Below are 23,434 nucleotides of genomic sequence, written 5' to 3' on the forward strand. Positions count from 1 at the left end.
CTCACAGAAGCAATCAATGAATAAGTCAATAGAGTTGTTATATGTATTTTCCTTATGGAGGATCTATTCAATTATAATTGTTCTATGATGCACCGCTTCAGATTCTTATCTTGTACCAATGACTGCTCTCCAATTTTTCATTTTGATAGTTAGTAATAGATTTGTTTTCGAAGGTTTTTTTTTTTTTTTTTAATAGGGAGAAAATTCCAAAAATGTCTCCTCGAATGACAACCAAACTGGCATTTAGAGCTGTTAATTTGAATGACACTGAAATGCTGAAGGAACTGTTGGCAAAAACAGAAGGCTTACTAGAAGTAAGTACAAGTGATTTTCATATGCTTTCCTTATTATACCTTGGTTATGTTTGTTGGTTGTAAATTTTCTTTTACTCGTTTTCATTTTACTTATTCTTTACCCTAATTACTAGAAAAATGCCCTCTTGGTTAAAAATAGTGGCTCATGGTAATTAATATATTTTTAAAAATGTATTCCATGATAATCTTTAATGAGTCTGGCTCTAATGTTTTGTAGCTTGATATTGTAACAATTTTAAAAATGATTTTCAACATATTTTATTTTTTACTTCTGTTGTTTCCTTTTTTGTTTTTTTTTGTTTTGTTTTCTTCAGATCAATATGAATCGCTCTGTAAATGATGACCGAACTCCCTTGGATATGGCAATGGAACAAGGGAAAATGGAAATGATCAAACTTCTCACAAGAGAAATCTGGGGTAAAAGTGAAAGGAAGGCGCCACCTCCTCCCTTAATCTCCACTATGAGCACTGGAGAGTAAGAAATGATTCTATTCTTAGAGCCTTTTGTATGGATTAAACACCAAATATGTGTTTGTTGTTGTTGTTATTGTTATTATTATTATTATTATTATTATTATTATCATTATCATTATTATTATTATTATTATTATTATTATTATTATTATTATTATTATTATTATTATTATTATTTTTACTTATGCTGATAACACCTAAATGTGTTGCAAGCGCGGTCCTCATGTAGTTCCATATCTGAAGCAGACGTCGGAGGTCATCTTCCGCCAAGCTGATCTATCTCTTGCCAATTCTATTAAAGCAGCGCCACCTTTCTCAGCTTCATCTGTCCAAGTTCTTATCCCTTTCAAATACGTTATTCTTTGTCTTCCTCTTATTCTTTTTCCATTCATCTTTCCAGTCAAGGCGAGTATTTCCAAACCAGGGTGGCGGATAATGTGTCCTAAAAATTCCATTTGGCGTTTGATGATTTTTGTTATCAGTGATCTTTTTCTGTTTGCCATTTCTAAAATTTCTTCATTTCTTTTCCTTTCCATCCATGACACCCTCATCATTCTTCTGTAAAACCACATTTCCACTGCCTCCAGTCTTTTAACCATGGTCTTGTTTATGGTCCAGCTCTCACAACCATATAGCAGCACAGACAGTACATAGCAATCCAGGACTTTGATTTTTGTTTTCATGCTAATATTCCTGTTTTTCATAATTGTATGCAGCTGGTTGAATGCATTCTTCGCCATACCTATTCTTTTCTTTATTTCACAATCTGATTTTCCATTGGATGTTACATTGAAGCCTAAATATTTGAAACATTCAACTTGTTGTATTGTTTGTCCTCTGCTTGTTATTACACAGGCTGGTGGGTTATTATTTTTAGATACCGTCATACATTCTGTTTTAGATATATTCAGTTCCAGTCCCATATTTTCACTACTCCTGACTACAACATCCAGTAATTCTTGTAGTTCATGTTCAGATTCTGCCAGTAGAACCGTATCATCTGCATACCTCAGATTTGTTACATTCTTTCCTCCAATACACACCCCCTTCTTATGTTCGATATCTCTTAATATCATTTCACTATAGAGGTTGAATAAATCTGGAGACAAAACACACCCCTGCCTAACTCCTCTTCTAATAGGTGTAAAACTGCTTAGTTCGTTGTCAACACGCATTGCTGCTTCTTGTTCCCAGTACAAATTCCGTAATATTCTTAAATCTTTACCATCAATGTCCAAGGATGATAGAATTTTGAATAGTTTTTCGTGTTGTACTTTATCAAAGGCTTTTGAATAGTCGATGAAACACATATACAGATCTTTATTTACTTCAATACATCTTTCCATCAGCATTGATAATGTGAATATTCCATTTCTGGTACCCTTGTCCTCAACAAAACCAAATTGCATCTCCCCAATTTCAGGTCGTATTTACCGCAAGCGCGGTAAAACCCTTAAAAAACAAAACAAACGAACAATTTAAAATTTAGTGACCAAGTGCATAATTGGTAATACTTTTTAATTTTTTTGTTTTTGTTTTTAAGGGTTTTAGGACGCTTGCGACTCTTTTAGGTCATTTCAGCGCCAGTAAAAATATTAAAAATATAGATTTACCAAAAAATCACCAGAGAAAAGGCAAGAAAAGGGAACTGGACCAAAAAGAGAACAAAGGAAGATTCTAGAGCAAACTATTAATTTGCCTTTGTTTAAAATCACCTAAAAGTTCCGTGCAGACACAAGCAGAGGATCCCGCCAAGAGGAACACTCGGATGTTACAAAAAGTGATCTTCAAGATAAAAATATTTTACAATAATTAACAGAGAGAGAGAGAGAGAGAAAGAGACGATTTACAAGCAAAACAATATCTTCAAAAAGTAATGCTATACGACTGCTTCTCTCTCAGACAGAGACTCCAACAAGGGCTAGGACTAAACCCAAGTAATCCCTGTCAAGGGCAAAGGCAGTAAGCAACCCAGAAAACATGGGGAGATAGACCATTATAGAAGGTCAAAGGACCCCACCCAGTTTAATTTGTATTTGCGTAAATCAAACTAATAGCTTGTGATTCAACATAACAACATTCCTTTTAAACCAATTTTTTTTTCTCTTCAGATACAATAACATGTCTTTAGGAGTGTCAAATATAAGGGCACTCAATATATCCAGAGGAGGAAAAGAAGGAAATAATGCCTTTTTGAAAGTGAGTATACAATTATTTCTTCAAGGTGCCTATTTTGTTTTGTGAAAATTAATGATTAAATTAAAAATGTGTTTTAATAACTGATTTTATAGGTGGGGTTTTTAAAAAATAATTGTTGATACCATAATTGATAGTTTAATTCAGTTTAATTGAAATTGATGCTCTTTACTTATACTTACAGTTTTATAGCAAGCTCATATAATCATCGAAAAAGTAATACTACCATGTCAGTTTCTGTCATAACTTTTTAAAAAGAACATTATTGTCTTTGAAATAACCAGATCTTTGTTTTAATTTAGGAAAGAAATTATGGAAGTAATTTTTACAACTTTGCAAAGAAGTGGATGTCAAAAGGAGTTAGCCTGGATGCCATTGAAACATTTCTTTTGGAGCTTATGGCAGTGAAGGAACATAAAGAGTCAAAGGATGAGTTGGTAATTTACTTGAATCATTACTCTTTGTTTTATTTAATGGTCACTTAATAACTTAACATAAACTTCCGTTTAGGATCTTATTTTAGGTATTTTGATCATAGTTTACTTGTCTTACAATGTAGTCCATAAATTTTAAAAGATTTTAAATTACTTCACTGACTGACTGATTTTGGGAAGGGGGGGGGGGGGGGGGGGGGGGGAAATAAGTTTTAAAAAAATTCACAATATATACATATTTCATAGAAATTAACATTGGTCAACATCTTTTCAATTCTTCATTTCACTCTTGTCAGTCATTGGCTAAGCTCTTGATAACGTGAGCAAATCACTAATTTCCCATTTTTCTTCCCCCCCCCCCCCCCCCAAAAAAATAAAATAAATAATTGAGCTTTTATATAGCGCAATATCCACTAGACGTGTCTTATTTTTCCTTCTTCTTTTACAGTTCCATTATCTTCCCTTTTCATTGATTATGAAAGATAATATGTCTCAACTCAGTCAATCTTGTCAACCATTTTATTATATTTGAGTTCTGTCCATTTGATTCATATCTATTTAAAAGAAATGGAACTTCTGAAGCGAAATTCTTTCTTAAGGCTAAATTCTTTCTTAAGCGAGACACAAATATTAATTGAGCATCCAAATTAAGTGTTCTTATAAAAGTGAAGACGGTATTTATAGATTTTCATTACATTATGGCCTCCTCCCTTTTTTTATATGTCCTTTCAGTTTAGATTCAATTTAATTGAGACTATATTTCTTTATTCTTCTCCCCCAAGCTTCATCAATATATCATTGATGATGCATTTGAGGCCATTATATATGGTCACCGTCATCTGGCTGGAAAATACATTGCTGAAGCGGAAAGACTTGGTGGCTTTGGCATCAATTTTCTTCATAAAGAAGTGAGTAAACATTTTTTTTTTCTGGCAGGTGTTTCTTTAAGTCTCAACCCTTGCTCTCTCTTCTTTCTTTCTAGTTTTCTTCATAGCACTTTCAGCCCTTATCTAAGTGGTTATGTCAGGTTTTGATACTTTGAACATTGATGCCAGCAAATGAGAATTTTTAAGGTCTAGCCAATGGTTGAGTTGAAATTTGATCATTCTCACTATTATGACCACTGCCAACCCTGATGCTCCAATTTTTTAATCAAAATTTTATTAATGTTTTATTCTTCAGGTGCCTCTCATTTAGTGCCATACACCATCTCAAACCTGCTACTCATATTTAATCAGTACTCAAATATTTCTGAAAGACAAATTTGACTGAAATATTAATCCCCCCACCATAAAGGTGAATTTTAGGTGAAAACAGATGAAGTATTGTAAGTCTACTCAAATTTTTATGACCAAATTGAAACATTTAACATCCATTCTAGACACTTTGACATGAAAATTGGTGCAGATTTTATATACATATTTTGTTCAAAGATACTGATTTTCTTGTGAGTTGCCTTTGGTGGGTCTGCTCTCGTTATGTCAAACTTGATATTTTTTAAATACCAAGTATTGAATACTAAAACAAATTTAACCTCTTTGTTTGTCTTTAGGTTTTGACTTTTGAGAAAGAAAATCTCAGGGACATCATCCTAGCAGCATCAGTACGAAAGAAGCCTTTTGGAAATAATGGTGTAAGTTAATAGAAATTCAGGACTGAGAATTTTCCGCCTATTTGGTGATTTATCTCCACCCATCACCATCACAATTCTCTGCCTTTAAATTAAAATTTTTTTTTTTGAATTAAAAAAAAAAGACTTACCACAAAAACTTCATCATCATCCCTACCACAACTACCTCCACGACTACCATATTACCCTACCTTTACTACAACCACGACCACCTCATTATCCCTACCACCCCCACTACTACAACCACCACCACATCATCATCCCTACCACCCCCACTACTACAACCACCACCACATCATCCCTTTCACCACATCTTCATCCCTACCACAACTACTACAACCACCACCACTCTTCATCCCTAAGAACATTACTACTACAACAACCACCACATCATCCCTACCACCACCACTACTACTACAACAACCACCACATTATGCCTACCATTACTACAACCACCACCACATCATCCCTACCACCACTACTACTACAACTACCACCACATCATCATCCGTCCCCACCATCACTACTACTACAACCACCACTACGTCATCATTCCTACTAGCACTACTAGTACAACCATCACCACATCATCATTCCTACTACCAAAACTACAACCACCACCGCATCGTCATTCCTACTACCACAACTACAACCACCACCACATCATCATCCCCACCACCAATACTACTACAAACACCACCACATCATCCCTATCACAACTAATACAACCACCACCACATCATCATGCCTACTACCACATCATCATCCCTACCACCACTACTACTACAACCACTACCACATCATCATCCCCTCCACAACTACAACCAGCACATCATCATCCCTACCATACAAACACCACCACACTATCATCTCTACCATCACAGCAACTACAACTACCACATCATCATCCCTACTACCACCATTACTACAACCACAATATGTTGTAATTACACTTTCAACTTTTAAAATTCCTCCAAGTGGTGTCAAATTACTGTGAGACATTTTTGGTTGCATCTCAGTAAATTTGAATGAAATTCAAATTTTTAGGTTATTTTCGCATGGATGGCTCTTGATCTATGTGCTGGAAAATGTCCTTTTTTTTTGTGACCAGTTATTCTCACCCCTGTTATTAAAGCTGATATTTAAAGATACTGTCGTCCTGCTTATCTTTAAGCATTCCTCAAACCATTTTGTTTTTCTTAATCAGCTTATACCCTGTGTTGACTGAGATTCCATGTCTGTTTTCTACATTAACACTACCATTACTTTATTATCACAACCACCAGCACCACATCATCATTACCACCATCACAACCCCTAACACCAGAGAATTACCTTTACTATTACATTTCACTACCAATGCCTCATCATTCAGTGCTGATGGTTTTCCTCGGATCCTCGTAAATCCGCGATTTTGGAGTCCAGAGGAGGAATTTCCTCCTTTTAAAAATAACATTTTCTCGAAACAATGTGCTAGCAGTGAGAGAGTTGATGTGTGGTGGAACACACGGGTGCAGTTTCCCACTCTCCAGAAGTTAGCTAGAGTATCAATGATAGTCTATCATTTCAATTGCTCTAAAAGTGGGGTTTAGTGCAGTAAAAATGAGGCTTAAAGGCAATCGTTCAACATTTTCCTACTTTTTCACTTTTTGTCACCATCAGCACTGATCATTGCAACTAATGGCACAATAGCAGCTTCACTGCTTCTACTATAGGCTATTTATGTAACTGATATGAGAGCAGTGCTTTTTAAGTAATTTAATAAATAGTTATAGAAATACAGTTGATACAATGAATAAGTGACCATTCTATAATCAGTTGCTCTCTGTTTTGCAACTGATATTGCACACGTGTTAAGAAATTTAAAAAATAAAAATCTATTCTGTGAGGGTACATTCTCAGCCCCTTATAAATGAATTTCCAAGAGCCAATTCCATAAAATTGCTTCATCTCTTGGAAAGGGCAAATAAATCATTTAAGAATTTTCCATAAATTAAAACTATATGAGCTTTTTTTCCAATTCAACTCCAGATCACACCTCTTCATTGTGCAGCTATCAACCCCAATGTGAAATACATAACCCGTCTCCTGTCCATTGAGCCTGACATTAATATGCAGACAAAAAATAGAGCACGTCCAATTCATTTTGCTGCAGCTTGTGAAGGAACTGGCCCCTTAGAATTTCTTCTCAACAGGTTCTGATTTTCTTTCTTTGTATTTTGGTTTAATTAAACTTTTTTTTTCCCCCATATGTTTCAGCATATTAAAAACACACTCCATACATTCAACATTCAACACACATTAAGCTGTGTTTTCGAAATTTGTCACATGACTTCCATATGGTATAGAGCAAACGATGCAGTCAAAACACGACCCAGATAATTAGATGTAAATGACCCGAACTATGCTGCAATTGGTCCTTCAGCATGTCATATGGATCCAATCAACATTTTTGTTTACACATTGCTTAGCAGCAGACTGTCAACTATCAAAGATGCGACAAGGAATTGAGTGGTATAATTTCGCTTTTTTTAAAATCTCCATACCCCCACCCCCGCTCCTCTTATTCTTTCACCCCTTCCTTTCTCTCTGTCATCCCCCCACCCTCCCTTAGAAAAAATAACAACAAAAAGTCTTATGTGGGGATAGAGGCTACCGCCTTAACTCCTGTGAACAACATACAGTGGCAGGGTCCCTTGTCTCATTCCTTTTCCAGTCGTGACCAGGTATCTAGAGAAAGTTTGTTTCGAACTTGGAACATATGCTTATCAGGAAAGGGCGAGAGTCAATAATTTTCTGAATAGGCTAGACTTTTGCCTGTTGAAAGATGGAGATTAAAAAAATAAAAAATTTACTTTTATGACATTCCAACTACTGGAGCCGGGGGATTTCTGTGTTAGTGTCTGTTTTTGATTTTTAAAAAAATGAATAATTGATACACGTTCTATCTTGTAACTGTTACCAATAAAAATTAAACCCATAATCCACTATTATTATGAAGAGTGTCTTCTCTCAAAAAGTATCCTAATCAATCACTGCATGAGCATGAAGAAGACTTGAACAAAGGAAGCGTCAACATGAGAATTGTTGAGTGAAGCTAGTGACTGTTAGTCAAATTACAAAGTGAATGGTAAAGATGAAAATAAATCGACAATGCATTCTGAAATTATGCATATGGTGATTGACTGTACATTAGTGCGGAGCAGTCCCAAGCATGTTTAGGACTGCCGGTTCTACGGTCCCTGGGAAATGAGAACCGCAAGGACCGGTTCCAAGAACCGGTTCTTTTTTCGACATTGGCCACTCACAAGGCTCGTGGGACTGTCAAAGAACCGGTTCTTTTTCGACATTGGCCAATCATAAGGCGTCCTTGGGACCGTCAAACGATAGGAACCGGTCCTGCAGTAGATGGTTGTAGAACCGCTAAGTGTAAGTGAGAGCAGAGAAGGCGTGTTGCCTCAAAACATGAAAATAGTGCTATAATACTATCCATTAAGCATGTGTTTGTGTGTGTGTGTGTGGTTGGGTGTGTGTGTGTCTGTGCGTCTGTGTCTGCGAAGATTGATGGAGCGGGTCGGGTCAATGTTAGGGAGTGAAAAGAAAAGGGATTGTTAATATTTTGTGTCTGTGACATGCTGGACCAAAAGTATGGGAAGTGGGAAGAGTTTGTTTTGATTTTTTAAATTATTTTTTTTTTTGGGTGGGGGTGGGGGGGGGGGGGGGGGGGGTGTTGTCTCCATTCCTTTTTTCTTTTTTTTGTGCGGCTATGTGGTCTTGTGGTATGACACTCGCTTTGGGATCGGAAGGTCCTGGGTTCGAGCCTCGCTCAGCGCCTAGTTTAGTCCTTGAAAGACTCTTTACTCACATCCTATCACCGTACTCAGGTGTAAAATGAGTACCTGGTCGTCAACATTGTTGTCTCTGTCGGAAAAAATTGTAACATCGTCTACATGTCTCGTTCTACGTGTTACGTGTTGCTATTAGTCAGGGACCAGTTGTCAAGTGCTTTGAGCACATTTAGTGGATATTGCACTATATAAAAGCTAAAGTTTTTTTGTTTTTTTTTTTTATTAAAAAAAAATATTTCTATCTTTGGATAGGACGCTGTCTATCCCAAAGTACTTTTCGCCAGATCTAACAAACCCAGCTACCCATTCACTGCTGAATAGACAGAGATCAGAAGAAAAAAAAGCTCGACTGCATCCGGGATCAATCTCTGGCCCCTTGTGTGTAAAGAGAGTGCTCTATCAACTATCGGGCCCCCCAAATAATCTAATTGTGGTTTTTAAAAATACAGACGTTATAATTGTTATTTTTGAAGAAAGCTATAGTATGTGAAACTTGTATAATTTGATTAGTTAAAACACCAAACGAAATAAAAATATTATTGTATCATCAAATGACAACAACGCGATAGAAAGAAGTGGTGACAACAGATAGCCAAAAGAAAAAAATCGGACCAGCTAGGTTCGAAACACACACACGAACACACACATACACACAACAGGCCTGTAAATCCTCCGTCTATTGTCGGAGTTCCGACAGTACGATTTTGCTCTATAAGTGCTTAAAAAAAAAAAAGATAATAGTAAAAATAAAATTCGTAACTCCAAAGAACAGAACCAATAAAAAAGAAAATAAAAGACTTTTATTTCGTTCCTCGAAAAAATTAGATTTTATTCCGTTTCAAATGCCGACTTAAAAAAAACAAAACAAAAAAACTTTTTATTTGTCGCATCAAAGACAAAACATGCCGTCTATCAGTTAGCTATAATATTATCATGCCACCTACACGCTCCGCTAGACGTGTATGTATTCACTGCCTGGCTACTGTGCCACAGCCAGCGAGAGAGAGGTCGTGAAGTTCGTGCGAGTCGTCTTCACACACACACACCTAGTCAGTAAATAACGCACACACAGAAGTGTGTCGAACCGGACTGGAAGGTTTCTCTCTATTTTGCTACCGACACACATGCATATCTCCGGTACTTATTTCTCAGTCTCTATATTTCTTTGGTTCTGTCCCGATGTGAGACGGAAAAAAAAAAATAATGCGAAATAATTATTTTTCTTCGAAATATGTATTCTTCTTCGAAAGCTCTCACACCACCTCACCACCTCCTCCTCCTCCTCCTCCTCTTCTTCTTCTTCTTCTTCTTCTTCTTCTTCTTCTTCTTCTTCTTCTTCTTCTTCTTCTTCTTCTTCTTCTTCTTCTTCTTCTTCTTTCTTCTTCTTCCTTCTCTTCTTCTTCTTTCTTCTTCTTCTTCTTCTTCTTCTTTTCTTCTTCTTCTTCTTCTTCTTCTTCTTCTTTCTTCTTCTTCTCTTCTTTCTTCTTCTCTTCTTCTTTCTTCTTCTTCTTCTTCTTCTTCTTCTTCTTCTTCTTTCTTCTTCTTCTCTTCTTCTTCTTTCTTCTTCTTCTTCTTCTTTCTTCTTCTTCTTCTTATCTTCTTTCTTCTTCTTCTTCTTCTTCTTCTTCTTCTCTTCTCTTCTTCTTCTTCTTCTTCTTCTTCTTCTTTTCTTCTTCTTTCTTCTCTTCTTCTCTTCTTCTTCTTCTTCTTTCTTCTTCTTCTTCTTCTTCTTCTTCTTCTTCTTCTTCTTCTTCTTCTTCCTTCTTCTTCTTCTTCTTCTTCTTTCTCTCTTCTTTCTTCTTCCTTCTTCTTCTTCTTCTCTTCTTCTTCTCTTTCTTCTTCTTCTTCTTCTTCTTCTTTCTTCTTCTTCTTCTTCTCTTCTTCTTCTCTCTTCTTCTTCTTCTTCTTCTTCTTCTTCTCTTCTTCTTCTTCTTCTCTTTCTTCTTCTTCTTCTCTTCTTCTTCTTCTTCTTCTTCTTCTCTTCTTCTTCTTCTCCTTTCTTCTTCTTCTTCTTCTTCTTCTTCTTCTTCTTCTTCTTCTTCTCTTCTTCTTTCTTCTTCTTCTTCTTCTTCTTCTTCTTCTATAAGAATTAATCCAAATAAACGAAAGAATCAGCGTAATCATTTAACACAAATAGGAGCGAAGATATGCAGCTTCCCGTGTCGAGCACTAGACGTCTAGATACCTACACATCCTTCAAAAGGGTAGGAATTGTTCTCTTCCTTTCATTTTACAACTAACTCAGACCTGGGACCTCAAATAATTGGGATTTCTTTTTGATACCATAAAATAAGGATCTCGTTATAAATAAGTAGGGGAAAGTGACATGATTTGACTAGTCAATTGACGTGTCATATCTGTGTTGTGTCCATATTTTTGTCCTGTTGTGTCTATTTTCGCGTTCCAAAAAGTTCCGACAATTTTTTCACCAACCATTTACAGGCCTGACACAAACACACATCTTATAGTAGTCACATTCATTTCAAAGAATAACACATTAGAGAAGAGGGGTTATGTCGTCAAAATAGATCATTGTCATTGCGATGATTAGTGTGTAGTAAATTAGGAAATTTACCCCGAGTAATGGAATCGTCCAAGGCGTCTCGCGGCCCCTCTTACCCCACCACACACACAGGAGGGCGTATGTGCAAGAGGGGGTTGGTGCGATTAATTAAGTGGGATGGGTGGTTAGGCGAACGACCTAGGCAAAAGAACCGAGAAAAGGCAGTAAAGAAACTAGAATCACTGGACCGTTCAAATAGAAAGATAAGAAGTGAGGACCGCCAACTTGACCGCCAACGGTTCTTCACCTTGGGACCGGTATAAAAATATTTGTAGATTGCTTTAAAATTCTCTGTTAAAACTGTCCAAAATTAATTTTTAAAAATATACAGCACATGATCACAGTCACAATGATGTAAAAATCCAAATAATAAATTTCTGAAATCAAGTAAAAATGTTGAAAAACTGAAGAGCACAGAAACACGATGATCCAGTTGAGGTTTATTTTTGAATATTTTCTTTGTTTATGACTTTTTGCCAGTATCATCACTGCTTCATGTATTTTACCTGGGTATTATATTTACCAAACCAATGTCTCTGTTTTTTGAAGAATCTTTAATATTTACCTCTCAGCCGTTCTGTTATCATCCACAAAATTTAGATTTTTTCCCCTTGACTCATTCCATCGGGAGTAATGACTCTTGTCACCAATGGGTTTTCTGATTTTGTGCAGCTGTTTACAGTTAGGTTATTATTAAAGTATTGTTCAAACGGATACAAAATATCCTTATGTCTTGGAACTACATTTGTGTTTTACTTTCCCTTGAAAATTTGTTTCAGTGATAAATTTTGTATCAATTTCCTTGGAATTTGTGCTGTCTGAAATTGAAAATACATCAGAGCCTATGATTCAATTACATTGGGAAAGAGTCGAAAATATTCCTGATGCTTTTAAAGCTAAATTTATTTTTTTCTTTTATTAGACACAATTGATGTGTCGGAAAGTTGTATGAGTTTTAACAAGCATATTATTATACCCATGTTTTTATGGTCTGTAGAGGAATTACTTTTGGGTAACAATCAGTCATTTCGTGTCATGGATTTTGTTGAGCTCTTGAATAGTGCTTTCTTTTTGATTTATAATTGGAAGTTTTTGAAAAGTCTTTGAAAGGTTTAAAGTTTGTAAAAATATAAATTGAAATTCTCTTTCAGAAATGCTAATCCATATGAAGCCGACACTTCTGGAGACATCCCTATACATTATGCCAGCCGAAGTGGGAGATCTAAAAATATTGATGTACTTATGAAGCATGCCCATGGAAGTGGTGAGGTGTTTTCTTTATTGAAATATATTTTGGAACAAGCCGACTGCAGTGGTGCAACTCTTAAAATTGTCTTTCTTTTGCTGGCAAATCTAGTTATCATGTTTCTCAAGAGCACATATTGTCATTCTATAATTCAAACCTATTTTTCCTATAGGGCAGGGTAAATTTGGCTCCTATGTTGTTGGGTCTTATAATGGTCAGCACCCTATTATCTTTTCTATCCTTCCACTTTCTTTTTTGTTTTTTTTCATGAGGCTCTGTGTTTATGACGTGGAACGATTTTCAGATCTGCTAACCCTCTGGATTTGATTGAGAAATTCCCTAACTCCGGATTACAGATTTTCCTGATAAGAGCTTCACATTTTAAATTATGAATAAACGTGATAAATGAGAACAATTCAATTGAGAAACAATAATCACCATGGTTATGTTTGATGTTGTGATACAGTATTTTATATGGTGCCTCATTTTCAAGTATTCATTTGACTTGGATCTGGCGATAGCAACAGGATAGTGTATCCATTTAGATGAAGGACCTGTGCTTGTGTCTGAGTGTGACTTTTTGTGGTGTTTTCAGACTAGACATGGGAATAAATCTTGCATCTATTTCTCTCTCTCTCTCTCTCTCTCTCTCTCTCTCTCTCTCTCTCTCTCTCTCTCTCCTCTCTCTCTATCTCTCTCTCCCACTCTCTCTCTCCCTCTCCCTCTCTCTCTCTCTCTCTCTCTCTCTCTCTCTCTCCTCTCTCTCTCTCTCTCTCTCTCTCTCTCTCCTCTCTCTCTCTCTCTCTCTCTCTCTCTCTCTCTCTCTCTCTCTCTCTCTCTCTCTCTCTCTCCTCTCTCTCTTTTCTCTCTCTCTCTCTCCTCTCTCTTTTCTCTCTCTCTCTCTCTCTCCTCTCTCTCTCTCTCTTCTCTCTCTCTCCTCTCCTCTCTCTCTCTCTCTCTCTCTCTCTCTCTCTCTCTCTCTCTCTCTCTCTCTCTCTCTCTCTCTCTCCTCTCTCTCTCTCTCTCTCTCTCTCTCTCTCTCTCTCTCTCTCTCTCTCTCTCTCTCTCTCTCTCTCTCTCTCCCCTCTCTCTCTCTCTCTCTCTCTCTCTCTCTCTCTCTCTCTCTCTCTCTCTCTCTCTCTCTCTCTCTCTCTCTCTCCTCTCTCTCTTCTCTCTCTCTCTCTCTCTCTCTCTCTCTCTCTCTCTCTCCTCTCCTCTCTCTCTCTCTCTCTCTCTCTCTCTCTTTCTCTATATATATATATATATATATATATATATATATATATATATATATATATATATATATATATATATATATATATATATTATATATATATAATCCTATCTCTCTATCTCTTTCTTTCTTTCTTTATCCCCTTGTTATAATTTTTTTCTTGGATGATTAAGCTCATTACATTTTCTTGTCTGTCTCCTCAGCTGATGGCAGTCTAAACCCTAAATGGGGTCTTGGATGTGTGAACCGTGCAAATAGATTTTCATTCACTCCTCTTCACATGGCTGTCAAAGAAGGCCAGGTGGTAAGTTGCCAAAATTCCTTTAAATAAGTTAGATTCCTTTGACAAACAAGATAATTCTGACCTGCTTGTGAGGTCCTCAATCAGTAAACGGGATCAGTATAATAACAAGAAATTGAAGACTTAGCTGAAATTCAACTTTCTGAAGACAATTTATCTGTATCTTATATATAAATGTATAGCTGCCATTCTTTCATTTAGATCAATATCAGAGTAAGGGAATATGTTTTTGTTGCATTAGTTGCATTTCTATTTCCGGCCGTCAGCCATTTAAGAAAAATAAAAAATGTTGTGTTGTTCTTATTTGAGAAATGTCAAAGTCACATAATTTTCATCCTCCCATCATTAACAATGGAAATCCTTGGGCCTCGATTGAGACCTGCCAATATGTGCACATAGATTCAGATCCTTCGGAATTTTTAATTTTCTGTTTGAATTTTATGATCTTATGCTAAGAGTTCTTTTGACATTTTGTGTTTCTAACTTCATGTGCTCCAGAGTGGTAGAGGATACAGATTCAGACTAGATTAGTATCAGAATTAGATTTTCTACTTATTTTTAAAAAGATGCTGAGCTCAGACTTAAGTGTTACTCTGTGGCTCACAGAATCTTGTTTTTCAAATTGGCTGCAATGCAATAGCAGCACAAAGTAAAGGAGTCTCATTGTTTAGTATTTAAAAATAAAAACTACAATTAAATGAATTGATAGATTGACAATGGCCTCTCATGAAGGCTAAAAACATTTATTGCTACATGAGGCCAAAAACAAAATGACAAGAATACATCTTCAACTTCATAACACTCAGTGTCATTGAATGTACACGTAGTATTGGTGATCATGGTGATGCTGCTTGTAGTATTCTAAGGTGAGAATTTATTGACAAATTCAAGTCTTTACTATGAATTATTAAAGAATGATTACTCATATTTAAGTGGAAATTTTACAAATTATTTGTTAAATTTAGCTCTTCAGTCTTCCAATTTTTGAAACACTGCGAATTCATTTTAGGATTTGGTGGGGACCCCGCAATTAATTAAGAGGTCGTTTAAAATTATGTCAAATGGCAAACACTTTATGATCACTAGAAGACCGTTAAAAATAGATGTTTGTCCATCTAGTGAAATATTTCTAAAACTATCAAGAGGGGGATTTTTCCGTTTACAAGTTATAATGCATAGTTCTTCTATTTATATCTCAAATTTAATTGGAATTTGATAAGTAATTTTCATGTATCATCACAAAACATCAACCCAATTAGCTCTTCGATTAGTTTTAAAAGGAGACAGCCATATTGCACCACCCCCCCCCCCAAACACACAGACACACAACATTACATCAGCGAGGCAGGTCTGCCAGAGGGCCAGACATCGATCTGCCCAAATTTGATTTCAAACATGGCTAAATAGAACGTCACAAAGACTCTGAACTTCTTGATAAACTTAATTGATTTTAATGAACAAAAAACCGAATAGACTAGGATAAATGTCACTGAGGCTAAAATAAATAAGATACATTAAAAAAAATAAGATTCTCAATGTGGCCAATTTTGGTCAAACACGTTGACTTTTTCATTGTCCTGTGACTGGAGGGGTGTTTACCTTCCTTGTCTGCAATCAAATTTTATTTTAATAATCAGTTGATAATTCCGACTTTTTAATAATCTTTGTCCCCTTTGAAATAGACTTGTCCAATTTCACTGTTTGTCACAGTAAATTAACTCTCTCTCTGTGTAAAACACACACACACATACACACACACACACACACACACACTCTCTCTCTCTCTCTCTCTCTCTCTCTCTCTCTCTCTCTCTCTCTCTCTCTCTCTCTCCTCTCTCTCTCTCACTCTCTCAACACACACATACACACACACACACACAACAGAAATCATGGCCTCAGAACTTTTTTTGATTGATAATAATTTAGTAGGCATTTTTCATATGGCTTTGGAAATATACCAAATGATCAATTTATATATTTTAAAACAAATTATAGTTGACAGTATTCATACAGCTCTAAAACAATATAAGTTGGAACTCTTCTGATGTCTTCATCATATTCACTTAGAAATTTGCCATAAAATTGCAAAGTTTCAATCTCTAATTCCACATATTAATAGAGATACAGCCACAAATCAGAAAAAAAGCAGTAATAATTATGTCCTGTTTACTGTATTTTAATGAATTTTTTTTTAGGACGCAATAAAGGCCTTGATCAAGCATGGTGCAGATATCAACAAACCTTTATCTGCAGGGCATGATAAAGTAACACCTCTAATGTTGGCTGCCCAACGAGGGGATCTCAATGTTGTTCGCATGCTTATTCAGAGTGGAGCCAGCATTGAAGTTCTTGGTAATATTGTTGTTATTGTATTGGTTATTGATATTTCTATTTTACTTTATTTTTTAAAAATTATTTATTTAATTATTTATTTATTTATTTATTTATTTATTTATTTATTTATTTATTTATTTATTTATTTATTTATTTATTCATCTATTTATTTTATCTAAATATGTGTAATAATGATGTAAAACAGAAAGTTGAGTGTATTATGCTTTTCGTAAAATTAAGGTGTTTGCTTGTGGTTTGATCTCCATCCTTAGGCAGATTGAATATTTGCAAAGATTTTTTTCCCCATTGTTTTTTTCACTGATTGTTCCTTTTACTGATTGTTCCTTTTTTGATTAAGTACAGCAAATGTACAATTTGTTTCCTCAAAATCTCTTTGGATAATTTCAGACAAGTTGAAAAGAACGGCTCTTACTCATGCAATCATCAATGGCTGTGCCAATGTTGCATCTTACTTGTTATTACTTGGAGCAGATCCTGACAGAGTAGACTCTTCCAATAATAGTCTTGTCCACTACGCAGCTGCATATGGTTGGCAGTTTTGTCTGAAACTCCTACTGAAAGATGCTGGAGCAAAGCCTGATCTATCAAATGATTGGCAGGTAATAAGCTTTTTTCCATGATTTAACTTCCTGAAGGACACTCTCCTTTTCAAGGCAAATTGTCCTCATTATACAGGTAGTCCTTACACTGGTGACGAGTTGACCCTCATCAAAGTTTTTTTGTTTTTTTTTTCATATAAAAAACACTGAGCTTTTATATCGCATGATATCCTCTTAATATGCTTGAAGTTCTTTACAAGGGTCCCATTAAAACTTATGTAAGATGAGACACAATGTTAAAGGATACTATTAAACATTTTTTTTTGAGAGTGATGAGATTGATAAAGACCAGGAACACCACTAACGCGTTTTGCACCCAAATATGGTGAGAGAAAGGGGATTAAGAATCTTTTCCAAAGACTCAGCTTTGTGCCTCCACAGTGGGACTCGAACCTGTTCTGACATGTCAGAAGCCGAATGCCATACAAGACCCCATTGTCATACAAAGAAACATGTCCCTGTCTCAACACATAGTAAGAACAATCTTATGGAAAACCCTTGGCAGAGATAATGGTTATGGCAGTCTTCTCAATTTGTCAAGACACTGAGTTGACTTGTGTTCTATTTTAAAAGATTCACCGCTTAGCTGTTTTCTTTTTAGAGAAATGTTAATGAAAGCAGCCAAATAGAAAAGTGGTCACTATATGTCATAAGCAGGGCCGAGAATCCTCAGCCTAAATGGTGGTTTATCTCCGCCCATCAGTATCACAATTCTGCCTTTTTCAATTAAAAAGATACAAGAATAAAAAAGACCCACTACTGCATCAACATCCCTCACACTACTACCATTACAACCACCACCACATCATCATCCCTACCACCCCCACTGCAACAACCATCACATCATCAATCCTATCACCACTCTACAACCACCACCATATCAACATCCCTACCAATATTACTACAACCACCCAAACATCAACATCCCTACTACAACTAGTACAACCACCACCTCCCCTACCACCACATCATCATCCCTACCATCACTACTACTACAACCACCACCACATCACCATCCCTACCACAACTACTACAACCACCGCCACACCATTATCCCTAAGACCTTTACTACTACAACCACCACATTATCATACCAACCACAACTACTACAACTACCACCACATCATCATCCCTAGCATCACTGCTACTACAACCACCACCACCACATCATTCCTACCACCATTACTACCACAACACCACCACATCATCATCCCTACCACAACTACTACTACAACCACCACATCATCATTCCTACCACAACTACTGCTACAACCACCACATCTTCATACCTACCACAACTACTACTACTACCACCACATCGCCATCCCCACCACCACTACTAGGACAACCACCATCACATCATCATCCCTACCACCACTACTAGCTCAACCACCTACACATCACCATTTCTACCACCACTAACACATCCCTGCAACTAATACCGCAACCACCACCACCACCACATCATCCTACCACAACTACTAGTACAACCATCACATCGTCATCCCTACCACCATTACTACAACCATCATCACATCATCCCCACCACCACCACCACTACTACTACAACCACACATCATCATCCCTATCACCTACTAGCACAACCACCTACACATCATTCCTACCACCACCACTACTACTACAACGACAACCACATCATCATCTCTAACATCACCACTTCTACAACCACCATATGTTGTAATTACACTTTCAACTTTTGAAATTCATCCGAGTGGTGTCAGAAATTGCTGCCAGACACATTTGGATTGCATCTCATTAAATTGTAATGAAATCAAATTTATAAGTTATAGTTGCATGGGTGGGTCATGATCTACGCTCTGAAAAATTTCCTCTTTTTTTTATGACCAGTCATTCTCACCCCTGCATAAGAGAATATAAACTGGAATAGTTTTTAAGCTCATGAGTAAAATATTTCTAAAACTATTCAGAGGGGAAATTTCGCCTCTGATAGGCCAAGTTATTTACATTGCTTCTCTTCAAATCTAGTTCTGGAATTTTTGGATTCTTAAGTGTTGTAAGAAACATACTTCTATCCCTAAAAAATTAACGTTATGTTGGTTCCTGTATTGATTGCAATAGTGATAGATATACTTGAAAATTTATTTTGTTGTGCATTCAATAAAGGCATTTAGATAATGCTTTGAATTGCAATTTTTTTTGGGTCCCCAGACAACTCCAATAAACATTGCATTTTTGATGGGCAATCATGGTCTGGTGGAATATTTATTCAACCATAAAGGCGTTGATATCAACTTCAGATCTGATACAGGTGAGTCTTTTACCAGGGATCACAGTTTTCCGCGCATCCGTGAAATTCTGTGGTTGTAAAATTTTCCGAAAATCCGCTCTGATTGTGTCGCGGGTTGTGAGTCACGAAGCGTGGAAGTCTAATCAAGCCGACCAGCGAGATACCTCGTGAAAAATGCAAATCGAGAAAACAGTGGAAGTCACGAACCTGGTGCTCCGCGTTGTCTTCTTTCATTGTGGATCTAAACTGTTGTTCCAGTCACAGAATACAAATTCCAATTCCTGATCTAAATCTGCCTAGAATCTTCTGTATCTATTTGGTTGACCGTTCTAGACGGGATCGAAGTGGTAACCTGAGCTGAGCTAAGTAAATGCTTTATGAACTGTAGTTTGTGATTAGTAGACTCGCGTGTGGTGGTAAGGTCCTGATCAAATTTTAATTTCAATCTAAACCTAAGTTAAGAAGCTTAGATTATATCTGGTAAAATGGCCTCTAGCAGTTATCAAGTACTCACAAAAGCTGAAGAGGCAACAGTAAAGGAAATAGACAAGGACTGTAGGAATAGATTTAAACTTCAGTGGCTCGAGGAAGAAGGTGTAGTTAAAATTGGTGACAGTATCTTGAAGATCAACGTTAACGGAAAGGCCAGTTGTGAGTGGTGTCATTCACTCTTTACCCACAAAGGTAAGGGTTTGAGTACTCTTAAAGATCACTTGAAGACAAGAGAGCCATGTCACTCAGTTGAAAATCAGGCAGTCAAATTATGGTCTTGGTAGTTTTGTGCAGCCTTCTTCTCAACCAAAAAAGAATTTATTTCCTATTTTCAAAACATTGTCAAAACCATCCCCTGTCAAACCAGTCCAGGAGCAACAGCCTTCAGTACCAGCCGAGCCTAAACCAGCACCAAGGGTGCCATTTGCTGACAGAATGGCATCCATGGAGGCTATGATTTTAGCTGTTATGGCAGAAAATTCAATTCCGTTGTCCCATGCCCCTGTTATTGTCCACTTTGCCAAAGCATGTAGTACAGATCAACAGGCCCTGTCTGGATTAAAATTAAGTGCTTCATCTGCAGTCTACAAAATTCGTTTTGGCCTTTCCAAGACAATCACCATGACACTTTCTGCAGACCTTCAGAGCACTCCTTTTTCATTAAACATAGATGAAGCTATGTGCTCTAATAGGAAGGTCCTTTCAATCCTAGTTAGTTATTTCAAGCAAGGATCGATTAGGGTTCAACATCTTGCATCAGTGGAACTAAACAAAGCAGACTCGGCAACAATTTTCAATGCTGTGGTTGACATTTTCGATAGGCATCACCTACCACACAGTGACATTTACACTGGACACTCTAAAATGGAAGCATCATCACAATTCATGGACAAGGTTATTCAGGGATTGTGTTAGCTTCTCAGCTCATGCTTCAAAAACTGCCAACACAGAACAGCACTCTCGTTTCGGTTTCTCCTTTATCAACAAAACAGGATGAATGAAACACTATAGATGAATGAGATAAAACATTGGTTGGCAGGAATGTTTTGTTTATTCATCGTAACAACGTCACGACCACAGTATCTCATTCATCTGTAGTGTTTCATTCATCCATCCTGTTTTGTTGATAAAGGAAACCTGAAACGTTCATTTGATCTGTTCTTGTAATAAAATTGAAGCTTACATTCAATTTCATATTATTTATAACAAATATATAGAGAAATTATTTGGTCATTGTCACTGTTTTCTGAAATCCATTAGTATATCTTATAGTCTTTCTATCAGTTAAATTTAAACTTGCTTATAATGGAACAGCGCAATTAATCATTCCACTCAGCCAATTCCATGGATGCCTTCATATTTGGAACAATTTATCAAGACTAGATATGTTTGTTCTGGTAGCTATAACAATAGTAATAAAGAAGTTCCTTCAAGTTGCTTGTCTGAAATGTTGTCCTCTCATTTTCATCATTTGACTATACAGGTGTCTAGACATGACAGATGTAAAGTGAATTGAGTGATAATATCTCATTAGCACTCATTACATACCTGCCTACTTTTACGGATCATCCGTAATTGTTACAAAAATTTGATGACAATTACGGACTTACATAAATTATAGAAATATTATGGATTTTGATTTCACAGCAATTTGGTTGCAGTGTTAGAAAAAATGTTTTTTTTCCCCCTAAAGTTACAGCAGTGTTAACGAGGGAAAAAAATTCCTCGAAATGCTACTGCTAAGTTTCACGTCCATGATATTGAAGTTTAGCCAACTTATAGTGGTGGCCATCAACTACAAAGTTTATTTTAGGTATAAAAGGTTGTATGTAGCATTTTTTTGGTTTGGTTTAGTATAGTATTACTGACATTTTACCGTTTATTACTGATGAATTTTGTGTCAGTTACTGACTTTGAAGTTTTCAAATAGGAGGTATGCACATTGTGGAAAAAATGAATAACCGTGTTTGATGGTGATAAATTCATACCTCTAAACATAACTAGACCTGTAAATTCTCAGTCAATTAACTGAAATCAGTCAATTCGTCAAATTCAAATATTTTAAAAAAGGAAAGAAAGAAATGAAAAAGAAAGAAAGAATTCATGAATCGTAGTCGAATGACCGTGAAGTAATTAGGAATGTTCCACAGCGCTACACATAGCTCAAGGGCCGTTTATATTTACGATGGATATATTGCCAAGGCTCAGCGACGCTTCTTAGAATTGCCGTGTCTGAACACACCCCAGTGTATTTTCACACAGCCTTCGTGAAATTATCTTTTCACTTTCCAAACCTGTCGTGATCCCAATGGTAGCCAATTTTAACTGAGCTGCCGAGCGATAAATTTCACTGTTTCTTCTAAGCCAAATTGACCACATTTATTTGGTAGAACCTAAAAGTATGAAAAAGTTTAATGCGAAAGCCGGAAGTGCGTTATGAAGACACCTTCAAATCGAAAGTTATATGATTGCTACAAGCACATCTCGATTGCCTCATGTTGTAAACAAACCGGTTGACCGTTTCTTCACTGATGTGGGTACCTAATTATAAGAAACAATTGTGAGTAGCCTAATTAATTCCCACATAAATTAGTTTTCTGCCATTGTTTTGCTCAAGTGAGCTTGCTGTTTACTATTCATTTTGATTCTTTGGATTTTTCTGACATACGGTACGAAGAGTTTCAGAGCGGTTCAGTTTCAGTCTCAGTCAATTTTTATAGACCTCATTTACAGGTCTACATAACGGATTGAAGACACATGAAATTTGTTGTACCATGGTTTACAACACTTTCGTCAGTTCCAATCTTGTCTCAACATTATTACTTGTGCTCATTAATTTTTTATTGTTCCTTGAAAGGGTCAAATGTGTTAAGTCTAGCAACTTGCATATTAATTATATAGAAAGACCCAAGTTATAGACTCAATTTTGCTGTCAAATGACAGACCAATTTATTCATTGATTCATTAAACAGTATAAATTATATATGAAGAATTATGTATACTGTATTATTCTTGTTCAGCACACCAGCATTTAGAAAATTATTGTCAAAATGGTGTAAGAGACTCATTAAAGAAAAAATGAACCATGAACTGAAACGAGCTTATAACCTTGACTGTACCAAGTTAAAAACAGAAGGAAGGAAACACTCCATACTTGGCATGGGCAATTCTTCATTCTGATGGTTTTCTTTTGATCCGCCGAAATCTTTGAGGAATTTCCTCCTTTAAAAAAAATTAGATTACCCCCCCCCTCCCCCCTCCACTCCAATCAATGTATTGACAGTGAGAAAGTTGATGTGTGGTACAGTTTCCTTCAGAAGTTAGCTAGAGTATCAATGACAATTTATCATATCAATTGCTCTGAAGAGGGGGTTTAATGCAGTGGAGCTTATAGACAGTGTTCCTCCTTTTTCACTTTTGTTACCATCAGCACTGATGTGGAAGTGCATGTGTTATTTTGATTTACATTTAAATAAAAA

General features: G+C 36.4%; 1 protein-coding gene across 2 annotated transcripts in view; it reads left to right on the forward strand.

Moving 5' to 3' along the window:
* LOC144961835 (poly [ADP-ribose] polymerase tankyrase-like) overlaps nucleotides 1-23,434 on the forward strand; it is a 99,105-nt gene that overhangs the window by 20,759 nt on the left and 54,912 nt on the right. For both annotated transcript variants that reach the window (XM_078894893.1, XM_078894897.1), the window contains exons 8-19: nucleotides 197-314; nucleotides 629-789; nucleotides 2,900-2,987; nucleotides 3,287-3,421; nucleotides 4,201-4,326; nucleotides 4,971-5,051; nucleotides 7,080-7,243; nucleotides 12,611-12,723; nucleotides 14,143-14,243; nucleotides 16,436-16,592; nucleotides 16,983-17,194; nucleotides 19,385-19,484. In XM_078894893.1, the coding sequence (XP_078751019.1) occupies nucleotides 197-314; nucleotides 629-789; nucleotides 2,900-2,987; nucleotides 3,287-3,421; nucleotides 4,201-4,326; nucleotides 4,971-5,051; nucleotides 7,080-7,243; nucleotides 12,611-12,723; nucleotides 14,143-14,243; nucleotides 16,436-16,592; nucleotides 16,983-17,194; nucleotides 19,385-19,484 (1,556 nt within the window). The remainder of the gene's footprint in view (nucleotides 1-196; nucleotides 315-628; nucleotides 790-2,899; nucleotides 2,988-3,286; nucleotides 3,422-4,200; nucleotides 4,327-4,970; nucleotides 5,052-7,079; nucleotides 7,244-12,610; nucleotides 12,724-14,142; nucleotides 14,244-16,435; nucleotides 16,593-16,982; nucleotides 17,195-19,384; nucleotides 19,485-23,434) is intronic.

The sequence above is a fragment of the Berghia stephanieae genome, chromosome 1 (assembly GCF_034508935.2).
Source record: "Berghia stephanieae isolate SIO BIC M18660-M18661 chromosome 1, UCSD_Bste_1.3, whole genome shotgun sequence".
Taxonomy (NCBI): domain Eukaryota; kingdom Metazoa; phylum Mollusca; class Gastropoda; order Nudibranchia; family Aeolidiidae; genus Berghia; species Berghia stephanieae.